A 12,396-nucleotide genomic window follows, 5' to 3' on the forward strand; every position below is an offset into this window, starting at 1 on the left:
CACAATGCTCTCGATGCTTTAAAAGATATATATATATATATATAATATTGAATTCCAGCCCATTGAGAAGCCTTGACAATTTGAAGTTCATATAAATCAAATGATTCAGCTTAAGCGATTTTGTATGGGTTTTGGGAGCAATGTTGAAAAAATACTTGATCAAAATTGCATTCACAAATGTTGGCAATAAAAATATATATATTTAACAAGGAGAAGATTGCAACAAACATATAGGAAGTACTTTCATAAGACTTATGAGTAACAAAACAAATGATTCAAATTTACATAATGAATTACAAGCAGGAGCTGTACAGATTATAAGAAAAGTGAACACACAACTGTGCACCCTTGCACCCCGGTTCTACGTTTTAACAAATAATAGTGTTGTTTCCCTCATGTAATAACATATTCTTCGTTCAATCGAATCCTCAGCAACTGACATAGCAAGAATGAGGAATGTCTCGCTAATACCTCTGAACACATTATTGGCCGCAAAAAAGGACCAAACAAATTTCATTTTCATTAATAAGATAACGAACTCGAAATGGTTTTCCCATCTAAATTCAGTAGAGGAACATGCTACAAATTTTTACAACATGAAGATTTTCAAAACTTGTGCGCACGTGGAGCATAAAAACTTGCAACCAGTGCAGAATATTAACCAATTTTCAGACCAAAGAATATTGCTCCTACACTCAAGAGAGGTCAAAAGATCCCTGTCCTTCAGTAATGGCATACAACAGCCTATCACGCATTACCTCCTGTCATATATTTTCATTATTAGAAACGGTATAATTTAGAATCAATGCACAAAGAGCATTTGACAAGACTTGCAAACATTAGAAAGGAGAAAACAAAACCTTGGATGAGTAAGGAGGAAGTTTGAGGTAATTTGCACAAGTCATCACACTTGGTAGGTCAGCATCGACAACCTCAAGTGAATTTAAATCGTTGGGTCCTGCAGAACTCTGAATTCCAGAGAAAACAGGTTTAAAACAGGACAAATTTAACTTTAAGAAAGATAAAGTGCAAATTATTGGCAATGCAAACTTGCCTTCCGAACAACTGTTAATTTTGGATTCAAAGCACTCAAACCTCCAGGAGGAAGCCTTGGACAACCAGTAATAAACTGCAAAAACGCTCGTTGCTGGGATGGTGTGAACTCTGCCATGATTGCAAGAAACTACATGCAATAGGAAAATATCACATGATTGTATTTATTAAGAAAATCAGAAATCACTCAATAACATCCATATACAATAATGCTTCATAGAAATACTCACATTTAAAATAGGAGGACTATGAGCTGTATAACCATGATCAAATTTGATTTGATCAGTGAGCATTTCAGCCTGCTAAAGCATGTCACAAGTCAAGCTTACAAAAAAAAATGCTCCAGAATCTATAATACTTGAAAAGAAATATGTTGTACGGAAGTACATACCACCCATAAGTCACACACACCACATAAGAGAGTATCCATCTCATTTTCTGAAAATACTTGCAGAGTTGATATACAAAGCACCTGAAAATAGTGTTCACAAGAAAATTACAACCAAAAATCAAATGGATAAGAAAAGAATGTAAATACAAAGAACTTGTGATGGAACATTTGAGAGTCTAAAAAGAAGGCCAGACCAAACTTCAATCACCTGATTGAATCCTGATCGCAAGGCCTCCATCTGTGGCATAATTCCTGTCTTAATAGTTGCATCTACTACTAATGAAACAAATTCGTCCAGGTTATCTATGGTGACCTGCAGAAATGGGAAAGTACATAGAAATGAAATTAGGCTTAAGGATATTGATAAATTTAGAAAATGGATAGAAATGAGAACCATTCTGTACCAAGATGTTACTCCCTCCTGGTTTGAGGGGATAGTCCAAAAATCCAGGAAGAGTGAAATCAATGCAAAGGTCTTCAATTCGTGCACCACGGTAATGTAAGGATGATACTTCCTCTTTCTTATCTCCTGAAACGGACTCTAAGAATTGTTTTCGAAGAACAAGTGCTTGCATTTCTATCAGTGTTGTTCCCAGTTCAACATCAAAAGATCTAATATCATATATATCAAGCTCCTGTACCCATACAAATGAAGAGAAGGTAATATAATTGGTCAGCTCCAGCTAATATGAACTTTTTAAATTAATAAATAACTCAAGATATTAACCCTAGATTCATTCCTCTTTATCAACATGGTTCTAATTCTGAGCTTCATGCCCCTCTTGCCGAGGGACATGTCAGAGCTAAGGGCATCCCAATTAGATTGAATAGGATGACAGTTCATATGGATCTGTATAATCAGAGCTTGTGATCAAGTCACACATCGCAGTATACTGGGTCTTCTAATTCTTTAGGAGTTTTATTTAATAGATTCGCGATATAACTGGGACATCGTTAACTAAAAGCGTCATTTTTAATATGAAACTACCTTTCCAAGGACAAGTTTGTAAAAAGCTGTTGAAAGAGGCAAGTCCAGAAGTCGTCCATCTTGAAGAGACTTGGCCATTAGACGTCCTAGGAGACAGAAGTTCTCTATAACCTTGTTAGTTTTGTTTCCGGCAGATGAATTTGTATGGGGTGGATATGGACGAGGAAATAGTCCATGAGATGCTTGAACAAAATCTCCATCTTGAACAGTCCCAGCAGAAGAACTTGACCTCCACATGCCCAGCATATTCCTCTGCATCTCATGACTTATAAGGGTGTAGAATTCAAGAGTTGGACCTAAACCAGTGCCAACCTCATTGTAGTACTCAACTTCAAGTAGTGTCTTTTGACCACAGCACAGTTCCATTACTTTTGCAGCTGACTCCAATATACGTTTCCGTGAAACACGGACCTTTTGCCGTTGTATCCTACCAACATGACGTCCTCGATTGTTCGGTGTATTTAGATTCTGCGAGATCTGTTGCTGCTGTAAACGATGTAGTGCACGTTGTACTCCTAATGCAGTAGAATAAAAATATTGTCTCCTTGTCTCAAATGAAAACAAAAATGGACAGACCTTGATCAGCTGGTGACACCAAGGTGGCAGACCAATACTACATAATGTCACAGCATCTTGCAGTTGACGTGCTAACTTTGAAGTCAGCTTGCCACTCAAGAACTCCTCTTGAGAAATAGGATGGCCATCAACTTTTAGATCGTCTAGGCTTTTCAATTTTCCTTCCGCGAATGCATCCGACAAGCTCTTAGATCTCAAGCAGGCAGCTAAACCATTAAGTCCTTCTACAACTTGAAGTAGCAGTAAAATATCATGTGTACTATCTGACTTTTCTAAATCACAAGGCAGCTTTCTTCGCATAATATTGTTGATAAAAGGCACATTCTTAATAGTCATAGAAATAGAACTCATTTTCTGAGTTTCTCTGATATTCCTTTTGGCCAGTGTGTCTGCCCTGCGATATGTAATTGTGTGAACCTCATCCCAAAATCTCTCCCTGAAAGGATATCCTGATCCTGCAAATCTCGGCTCATCTCCTTGTGGTACAATATTATGCTGAATCGCATGGAATAATGTTGACGATCTATCTAGCAGTCTCCCACCTATGAAAAAATTCAGTCGGGGATGGTCTCTATAGCTGCTAACTCCTTTTAAGCTAGCAGATGCCTGAATTGTTATAGTATCTGCAAAAGACAGCCAAAACACAAAATTATTATGCCAGTTAATACATTCTAATTTTAACGACGAGACACGCTGTTTGCAATATAACCTGTAGCAGCACTTGTTGAAGCCATTGCAGCTCCACCCACAAGGTCTCTCAAGTCTACACCAGCCACTCGTTCCACAACACAAACTGAAGCTGGTTCCTCCATTAACATCTGTAAAAGTAGACAAAATGGTGGACACATTGAAAAAACACAAGCAAGACATACATACACATTAAACATCCATTAGAATTCCTAAACATTTAGTAAAAAGCTTCACCTCTTCAACATCATCATCATCATCTCCATCTCCATCATCTTCCAAGGCCAGAGTCTGTTCAAGCTCAACAGGAGCAACAAAAGTATCATCCTCCTATAAAAATAAACAAGATGAGATAGAAAATCAGTAAAATATGATATCATTTTCCAATAGATTAAAAATACCACAATGGCAGCTCTAGTTTTCTACTCAACTAAAGGCTTCTTGAAGTGGTACATGTGTTGCATCCAAATGAACTCTTCAAAATATTTAGTACATTAACAATCCATCAACAACCGAAAGCAATTACTTTAACATTGGCTTTAATTTCCATGTCATACAAGCCTGTGCCACAGCAACATATTGTTGGCTATACCTCGACATTGTAATTAATTTATTGAACATATTTGTTTTTGTGTGTGTGTGTGTGTGTGTGTGTGTATCTATGTCTATGGGTGTATAGAGAGAGAGAGAGAGAGAGATGTTGACTATATCCAAAGAGAAAAATTGCCTTAAAACCTGCACCCATTCCCTTGCCAGAACTAGCAACTTAGCATTACTATATACTTATATGGTATTTTTGAAAGTTCAATTTTTTTGTTTTTTAATAAATATGTTTGCAACTTTGCCTTTGATTTTTATATTTTTGAAAGTTCAATTTTTAAGTTTTTTAATAAATATGTTTGCAACTTTGCCTTCGATTTTTATATATATTACAAAAGGTTAGAAGGGACCGGGGGGTGCATTTCAGAGCTAAATTTTTGGAGGACATTTTAAGGGTTGCCTAGGGGTCGTCTACTAAAAATTAGTTTTTTTTCGAAGATATCAGAAAATTTAAAATGTTCATCTGATAACATTGACATAACCATATAAAAATTATAGACCCTTAATACATAACCTTAAGAGTTAAATTGAGAAATTGCACGAATCAAGCAGACTAATTAAGTTTAGTTGTTCTGCTTATGGATGAAAAAATTTGGGGATTCAATGTTCACATTGCCACAAACTCCTTTTGGGTTTCTTGCTAAGGCATCATACTATTGATATTGCAACAAAGCTTAAGTCGGCATATATTGTGCATTGTTGTTTGTTTGTTACCTTAATCAGATCAGTAAGTCTTGTCAACAATATATAAATCTCTGAATCTGTATGCTTTTGCAGGGTGCTTGAATACTCCAGATTCTAGAAGCTTTGCTCAATCTCCAAAGTATTTCAGTTGCATAAAGAGCTTACTTAGCATTTAGCATTGAACTTGGTGCTTGCTCTATCTTACTTCTTTTGTGTTAGAATATATGTGAGCTATTGCAATAATTTCAGCTTTTGTGTCTATTTCAAATGCCAATGTATTTTCTAGAATTGCACTGTGCATCAGGCTAGAGCTTTGTTGAAAAGATTGGTATACTGATAGGATCAATTAACATGATGTGATACATCATTTGCATCATCAGTTCTAGGAAATGAAAAAAATATAATCAGGCAGCTTGTGTAACTACTCAAGTCATTATTGTGCAGGGGAAGCTGGGGGACCCCAAGACAGTCAAGGGGCATCAATGATGCCCCGGCTGTCTCAAGAACAGTTGGTCATCCCCAGGCAGTATCTGCATCTCCGGGGGTTACATTTCCAATGCAATGCATCCCATGTGCTCTGTATAAAAAATTGTCCAAAAGGACCAAGAACACATCCCTTGGGTACATAGGATTTTGTATACACAGTTATGACATTATGAATCTGTCTTGCTGCTACTGTAGAACAACTCTTTATTCAGTGAAAATTCCCTCACAGAAAAGAAAATGTAGACTGAAACAATGGAAAATAATGCTTGGATACCTCCTCACTAGATTGTACATTTTGTTGTTTGTGTTGTGGTTCTCCCTCTGATGCTACTCGTCTCCGAGCAGCACTTCGTGTTTGTGGACCGTCAGCACTTCTTGACACAAATTTCCCCTTTTCTTTTGCTGACCTAGAATTTAGAGAGTCTATACTATTGGTTGAAGCACTTCCTGCTGTTGATGGCCTTGATCTTGTTGATGGTCGGCCTTCCACAGCAACCTGGGTAGATGCTGCGGGCTCAGCCACACCAGAATTGAATTCAGTTTCATTTCTCTGTACTCTAGACCAAAGATAATCTTCAATATCAGTTATATCAGCCAGTGGGTCTATATGTAAAATACTAGACATGTGATCACCCAGAGCCTTTTCTCCTTGTGCTCTACGCAACCGCAGTTTCAAAGGTCGTCTAAATGCATTTAATCCAGCCAAACTGCTAGGATTATCACTGTGTGATTTTGAACCCTGGCTCAGAACCACAGGGAAATGCTCTAAGGAAGCAAGTGCATCCTGTAACTTCCGAATTAAAATCAGCAGAGGAGCTTCTTTCCCTTGATAATCCAATGGAAGTGAGAGATCAACAAATGCTTGAAATCTTCCCAATGTTTCCTTATGATGCTTCATTAGATCAGCTTGTGACATGTTTTCTTTAGGAGACCCACCTCCTGCGAAATAATCTATTAAAGATGCTATAACCCCACTTTTGACAAACTCAAAAGTTGACACACCGTCATCTTTGCTAACTTCTGTCAGAATATCAGCAATGCTTGATATTTGATCATTACTATCAACAACAAACCTGTTCTTTTTACCCTTGCCTTTTGACTTTGCCTTGGCCTTCAAATCAACAGAGAAGGAACCACTTAACTTCTTACACAGATTTGTCAACTTGCAAAGACTATCTGTAGATCCAGCATCTGCAGAACCCAAATTTTCAGCAATGTATGTATCCTTAAAATGCCTTGCATGTGCACTGATAATAACTTTGAGATCCAAATTAGCACCCGGTGCCAAGGCTGAAGATGAACCTGTTTTCGCATCATTTGAATCTTTTGTCTCTTCCATTCCAGATACTTCATTTGTTGATCCCCCAGAATTCTTTTTGTTGCGCCGTGTTTTCAATGATGTTCCACTTGCACAAATTTTATCCTTCCCTGACAAAGTGGACCCCGAAGATATAAGTGCATCAACAGCATGAACAACACCTTCTTTCATAAACATCTTCAAAAATAGTTCAGGAAGTTTTTGCACTAAAACTTCTGCAATCTGCAATGCTGGAAGTAAAACTTCAATATCTTTTCCAGTTAAAACTCCTGCAAGAAAACTGTCGATAATGCAAAACCCAAGTAAGTTTTAAGTGCTTCAAACATAACAGGCTAACAGTTAATGTTTTATAATATCTATGCACTCGATGAGTAATACCTTGATATGTTGGTTGCTTGTAGTAAAGAATTTAACATATCAGCAGTGCTCAAACACAATAATTTGCTAACAACTGCCAGACATTTGTGTCTTACTTGAGTGTTGATGCTCGAACCATATACCTGATAAATCAAATATTGTTAAAACCTACAGATTCATGTTAATGCAGAACTGAAGAAAAAAGAAAGTATTCATAAAAGTTGTCACCTGAATCATAAGTGGAAAAAGATCTCTTCCAAATTGCACTAAAAGATCTGGGTTTTCTTGAAATAGCTTTTCACGGTCAGAGTTATCTGTATAGCTTCTGGATGTAAGCTTTTTGGAAGAATGACTAGAACCAGCATGACTTGTAGGAAGTGAGATAGTCTCATGAAGTATGGATGGAAGAAGGTCATTCACCAAGGAGACAATTTCACACAACTGTAGAGAAAAAAAAATTGAAGTTGACAGATACATTACCATCTACACTAGATTCCACAGTTGGACATATTAATGCATCACCACTAATTATGAAAATCATTTATAAACATCATTATCAGGCTTTCCAAAGTTGGAAAGAAGACATTCTGACCATGGACTAGAAGATGCACATCATATAAAAGCAGAATACAAAAAGCTAAGACAGAAAGGTAACCTGGTTTGTTGGTCCATTTAGAGAAAGAGGATTAGGAATCTGAGAAACAAAGCCAGAACCGGTTAATATGTCTCTCAAGATGCCAGAAATACCCATTTCAAGCAACTCCCTTGTAAATACAACAGAGCCCCTTGCACAGGTTGAAAGTAGTCCAATGACGGCCTGCACCAAACCAAAAGAATTGATTTAGTACTGAAGAAATAGATCTGCCCCAGGTTCACAAGTACTTCTTTACAACATTCACAAACCTACCGAGTAGGTTGGCGAACTAAGTGATGCCTGTCCACTGCCTGAATTAGTAACGGAAATCAAACTTGCAACTTGTGAAACAAGACCATAGCTCGAAAGCTTCTCTAGTTTTTCCGGAGATAGTGCAGCAGTTCCTGCTATTCGAGCTAAACAAACTGATGCATGCTCCACCACCTGAAAACGAACAAATTTTCCATTGGAAGGAGTTCCCAACATATCCCAACCAAATAATAAAGCAAAATGAATTGTCCGTCCGTCCAATGGGAATCACCCAAGAGCATTCCATAAGATAACTATCTAGTTCACCAATAATATACCTTAGCATCAGGATCTGATAAAAGACTCGTTAATGTTGGAATTGCTTCCATTGCAGAATCAATGGTGTCTGGTGCAAGTTGTTTGCTAATATTTGCAGCCGTTGACAACGCAACTCTCTGAAGAGACTTCAAGTTTGTTAGCCATGAGAAGTACTTCCACATCCATTGATGTTATAAGAATTCTCGCGTTAATGAAATTACCTTAACACCGGAGGAGAAAAAGTCCAGGTATGACAATACTGCCATAAGAGCACCAGCACGAAGGCAAGCGGATGCATGTCTGTGAGAGATCTTCTCCAAAGCTTGTAGAGACTGTAGAGAATCGCATGACTATTATAAGAATTTACTTCACATAAAATGAATATGGACCTTATATTTTAAGCATTTTATCTAGATTTGTGGAAACCTTGTTTTCTACTTAAAATTAAACCTAAATTAGCTTTTCACATAACAAGATTATATGATCATATTTGGCTGACAAAGACACCGTACTAGCAATATTACATTAGAGAAGAACGTCTAGAAGAATGCTGGAAATATATCCTAAAGCCTAAAAACCAGTCTAAATATTATTTTACCCTGAAGGTTTTGACAACTAAAAGCATTCCAAGTAAAAATTCATTTTACAGGAGATATTTCTAAAACCTATATAGCAAGCTAATATCTATCAGATCTTCGAACCTCAGATGATTTCGACTATGTGGAATGCATTTCTATCTGTGGTCATGGCAATGTTGCACTGTACAAAAAGTCATCACAATATTCAATTGCAGAGGAAAAGATGTCAATGACAAGCACGCTATAGACTCGTATACATCATACTGAAGCGTCCACGATAATTCAAAACTTACAGGCATTTACATCCCTAGTAAATTTTTAAATGGTAATACAAAATAGCCGGAAAATCAATAATTATCTTCTCAAAATGCAATGCGCTAGGTTTAAGTCACAGAGGCAACAATCCTTCGTCAATTTAAAAAATACTTTTATCCTAAGAAACATCAGAAAAAACATAAATTTAAAATGATGAAAATACCTGTTCTGCCAAGTCCATGTATTCAATCGTAAGCAAGCGCGCACAGAAACAGGGAATAGCGCCATGATGCACAACACTGGTGCAAGACGAAGGAAAAATATCGCATATATGAGTCAAAGCCCTGGCCGCCAAAAGCATGACATCGGGATTACCCTCCTGATTCAAGAACCCCACTAAAATCGGCACAAAAGAATCGACATTAAACCTATCCCGCAGCTCCTCAGAAGCAAACGGCAAAATTTCACACAACTCCGTAAGCGCGCCAATCTGGCTGAAATCATCCGCCTCATCTCTCAAACTGGATAAAATCCTCTTCAGCTTCCCCACCTCCTCCGCGCCGCCAGACGGAAACCCGAACACCGCAAGCCTTCTCAGCATACCACGCAAGTCAGACGCCGACCCACCAAAATGCCTGCCGGGGTGACCCTCGGGTATGCCATCATCATAATCATCGTACTCATCGTCATCAAAATCCTCCGACCCCCCTTCCTCATCTTCCCCTTCCTCATCATACTCACTACTAAGTATCTCCTTACCTTGCCCTGCATCGGCAACCTCAACATCGCGCTGAATTTCACTTTCTTTTTGCTTCCCCTTCTTCTCGATTTCCTCCTTGCGCTGCTTCGCAGCCGCAGTTTCGTCATCCATGGCGCGGGCAGCTGAGACGGACGATCGTGTGGCGCGGCGAGAGGGTGGGGAAGGGGGCGGAGGCGACGCCGATGCCGAAGCTTCCAGCCGAGCTCGCTTGTTCGCGGCAGGGGCGCCGCTGGATGAGGGCCGCTGCGCTGCTCTGGCCTCGCCCCGCTTCCGGCTCCGCGTTTCCATAAAACACAACTTGCCCTGCCTCAATTTTCCCTCAGCTTCCACAACCAATCCCTCAAATTGAAATCAAACCCACAATCCTCTGCTTGAATCCCAAAATGAAACAGGCCAAACAAGAAACACAACTTCAACTCGCCCTGCCGCAATTCTCGACAACCAATCCCTCAAATTGAAATCAACCCCAAAATCCTCCGCTAGAATCCGGTAAAGAACCAGACCAAACAAGAAAGACAACTTGACCTGCCTCAATTCTCCCCCAGTTTCCACAACCAATCCGTCAACTTGAAATCAAACCCAAAATCCTCCGCTTAAATCCCATGAACCAAAGGAAACAAGGAAGGCAATGGCAGAGGCAGAACCAGGAAGAAAGGCAAGCGAGAACAATCTGCAGATCGCCAGTCCAGTGGGGAGGAAGCTTGCTATAATATAAAACGTCTAGTCTTAGCGCATTTCTCCTTATAATCTCGCGGCACAAATGAGAGGAATATTCGTACACCGACTGGACATATGAGGGGCTGGGACTGCGCCTAGCGGGGACATGTAACCGAGGTTCCGTACAAATGAACAGACACGTGTGGGTCTCGAATTCGCTTCCCTGAGCTTGTCAAATCCTACCCGATAAAAATTTATGCCCGGCAATGAGCCACATTTTTCTCTCTTTATTTGCTTCAACGAGATGTGCAATGTCGGTTTGTCTTTCTCTCTTTTATTTTATTTTTTTTTGACACCCTCACGATTTGTTCCATACAACTTCTCATCGTCTTCCTCTCCCAAAATTTTGGTAATTTAGCTGATAGGTATTTGTGGAAACTTTGTTTTCGGAAATTTAAATTTTTGACTAAAAATTTGTCAAAAAGTTATAAATTTTGTCAAAAATTAAAACTTCTTTTTCCATCAAAAAATTGTCAATTTGGTCGAAAATTTGAAAATCCTTCTTTCATCAACAAGTCATCAATTTGGCAAGAAAATTAAAAATCATTCTTGTTAATTATTTACTGATCAATTTTTTATCTCACTCCACATTTTAACTATTTTATTGATATTTATTAGTTGTTATCTCCACTTTTAACTATTGTTTTTCTTTTAGACAAAGACCCTACAACACAATGGTAAATTATGAGCCTCCTATTCAAGAAGTTTTCGGTTCAACTCTACACAAATTAAATAATAATTAATCACAAATAATAATAATGAATCTTGACTTTAGCTTTTTACCAATTTTTTTTTTTTAAATATTATTTTTCTTTTTCTATTTATTAATTGTGATCCTCTGTTGTGATCTATTCAATTAACTTTTATTTATTTAGATTTTAGTTTTAAAATTTTATTTTTTTATATTGGTTTAATTTTTTTTCTTTAAATATTATTTTTAGTTTCCATAATTTATTTAGTCAATAGAATATTTGTTAGACATGTTTTTTTTTGGATTTTTTTGTTAGATTTTAGTAAATATTATGTTATTTAAATTAAAAATTATTAATAATCTAATTTATTCACATAAAATTATATTTTAAATATTCACTTTTAACTATTGTTTTTCTTTTCTTACTTATTTAAAAAATAATTACTTGTGATTTCCACATTAGCTTATGTTATGATCTTTATTTATTTAACCTTTAATTTTTTAAATTGATTTAAGTTTTAGTTTTTAAATTATTTTTTATATTAGTTTAGTTTTTTCTTTAAATATTGTTTTTCAATTTATATAATTTATTTAGTTAATAGAATATTTGTTAGAAATGTCATTATTTTTTCATATTGTTTTTTCTATTTCTCTTAGTAATTTTTCTTAATAGATTTTTTGATGAGGTTTTTTTCAAATTATTTTTTTCCATATTTGATAAATTGAATTTAACTGTAAAATCTTGAAATTATTGAACAGGTTTCTTAAGCAATATTCAAATTTCCTAAATATTGTAAATTTTATATCTATGATTTAATCTTCAACTTTTATATTTTTGTATTTTCATTTTTAAAAAACTTATATTTACATTATTTAATGTTCATTCTACATTTTCCTCTTAAATCTCATCTCACTCGTTGCATGTACAAAAGCATGTGACTGTTAGTATTATTTAGCCGATAAGCTATTTGTGGAAACTTTGTTCCTGAAAATTAAAATTTTGATAGAAAATTTGCAAGAGTTTTGGCCGAAATTTTGAAAATCCTTCCTGTTA

General features: G+C 36.8%; 1 protein-coding gene across 2 annotated transcripts; it reads right to left on the reverse strand.

Annotated features, from left to right (window-relative positions):
• Positions 1 to 252: 252 nt before the first annotated feature.
• Positions 253 to 10,728, reverse strand: LOC149530416 (E3 ubiquitin-protein ligase UPL3-like). 2 transcript variants are annotated; one of them, XM_089809035.1, is made up of 18 exons: positions 9,398 to 10,728; positions 8,563 to 8,673; positions 8,362 to 8,478; positions 8,048 to 8,218; positions 7,796 to 7,957; positions 7,369 to 7,581; positions 7,162 to 7,283; positions 5,740 to 7,063; positions 3,933 to 4,025; positions 3,718 to 3,826; positions 2,433 to 3,631; positions 1,849 to 2,079; positions 1,653 to 1,757; positions 1,445 to 1,525; positions 1,284 to 1,352; positions 1,055 to 1,183; positions 861 to 968; positions 253 to 761 (listed from the first exon to the last, which is right to left on the reverse strand). In XM_089809035.1, the coding sequence occupies exons 1-18, from the start codon at positions 10,220 to 10,222 to the stop codon at positions 696 to 698; spliced, it is 5,235 nt and encodes a 1,744-aa protein (XP_089665161.1). In that variant the 5' UTR covers positions 10,223 to 10,728; the 3' UTR covers positions 253 to 695. The 2 variants fall into 2 exon arrangements, with proteins under 2 accessions (XP_089665161.1, XP_089665160.1); XM_089809034.1 differs by having other exon boundaries at positions 1,284 to 1,355.
• Between the last annotated feature and the right edge of the window lie 1,668 nt (positions 10,729 to 12,396).

The sequence above is a fragment of the Cupressus sempervirens genome, chromosome 11, assembly GCF_028749045.1.
Source record: "Cupressus sempervirens isolate cs-2001-9-10 chromosome 11, ASM2874904v1, whole genome shotgun sequence".
Lineage (NCBI taxonomy): Eukaryota > Viridiplantae > Streptophyta > Pinopsida > Cupressales > Cupressaceae > Cupressus > Cupressus sempervirens.

Coding starts and splice junctions, on each gene's coding strand:
- LOC149530416 (XM_089809034.1), bottom strand. CDS start 10,222: ATGGAAACGCGGAGCCGGAAGCGGGGCGAGGCCAGAGCAGCGCAGCGG. Junction 8,674..9,397: donor ACATGGACTTGGCAGAACAG/GTATTTTCATCA, acceptor GATTCTCTACAG/TCTCTACAAGCTTTGGAGAA. Junction 1,758..1,848: donor CAGGAGGGAGTAACATCTTG/GTACAGAATGGT, acceptor CCATTTCTGCAG/GTCACCATAGATAACCTGGA.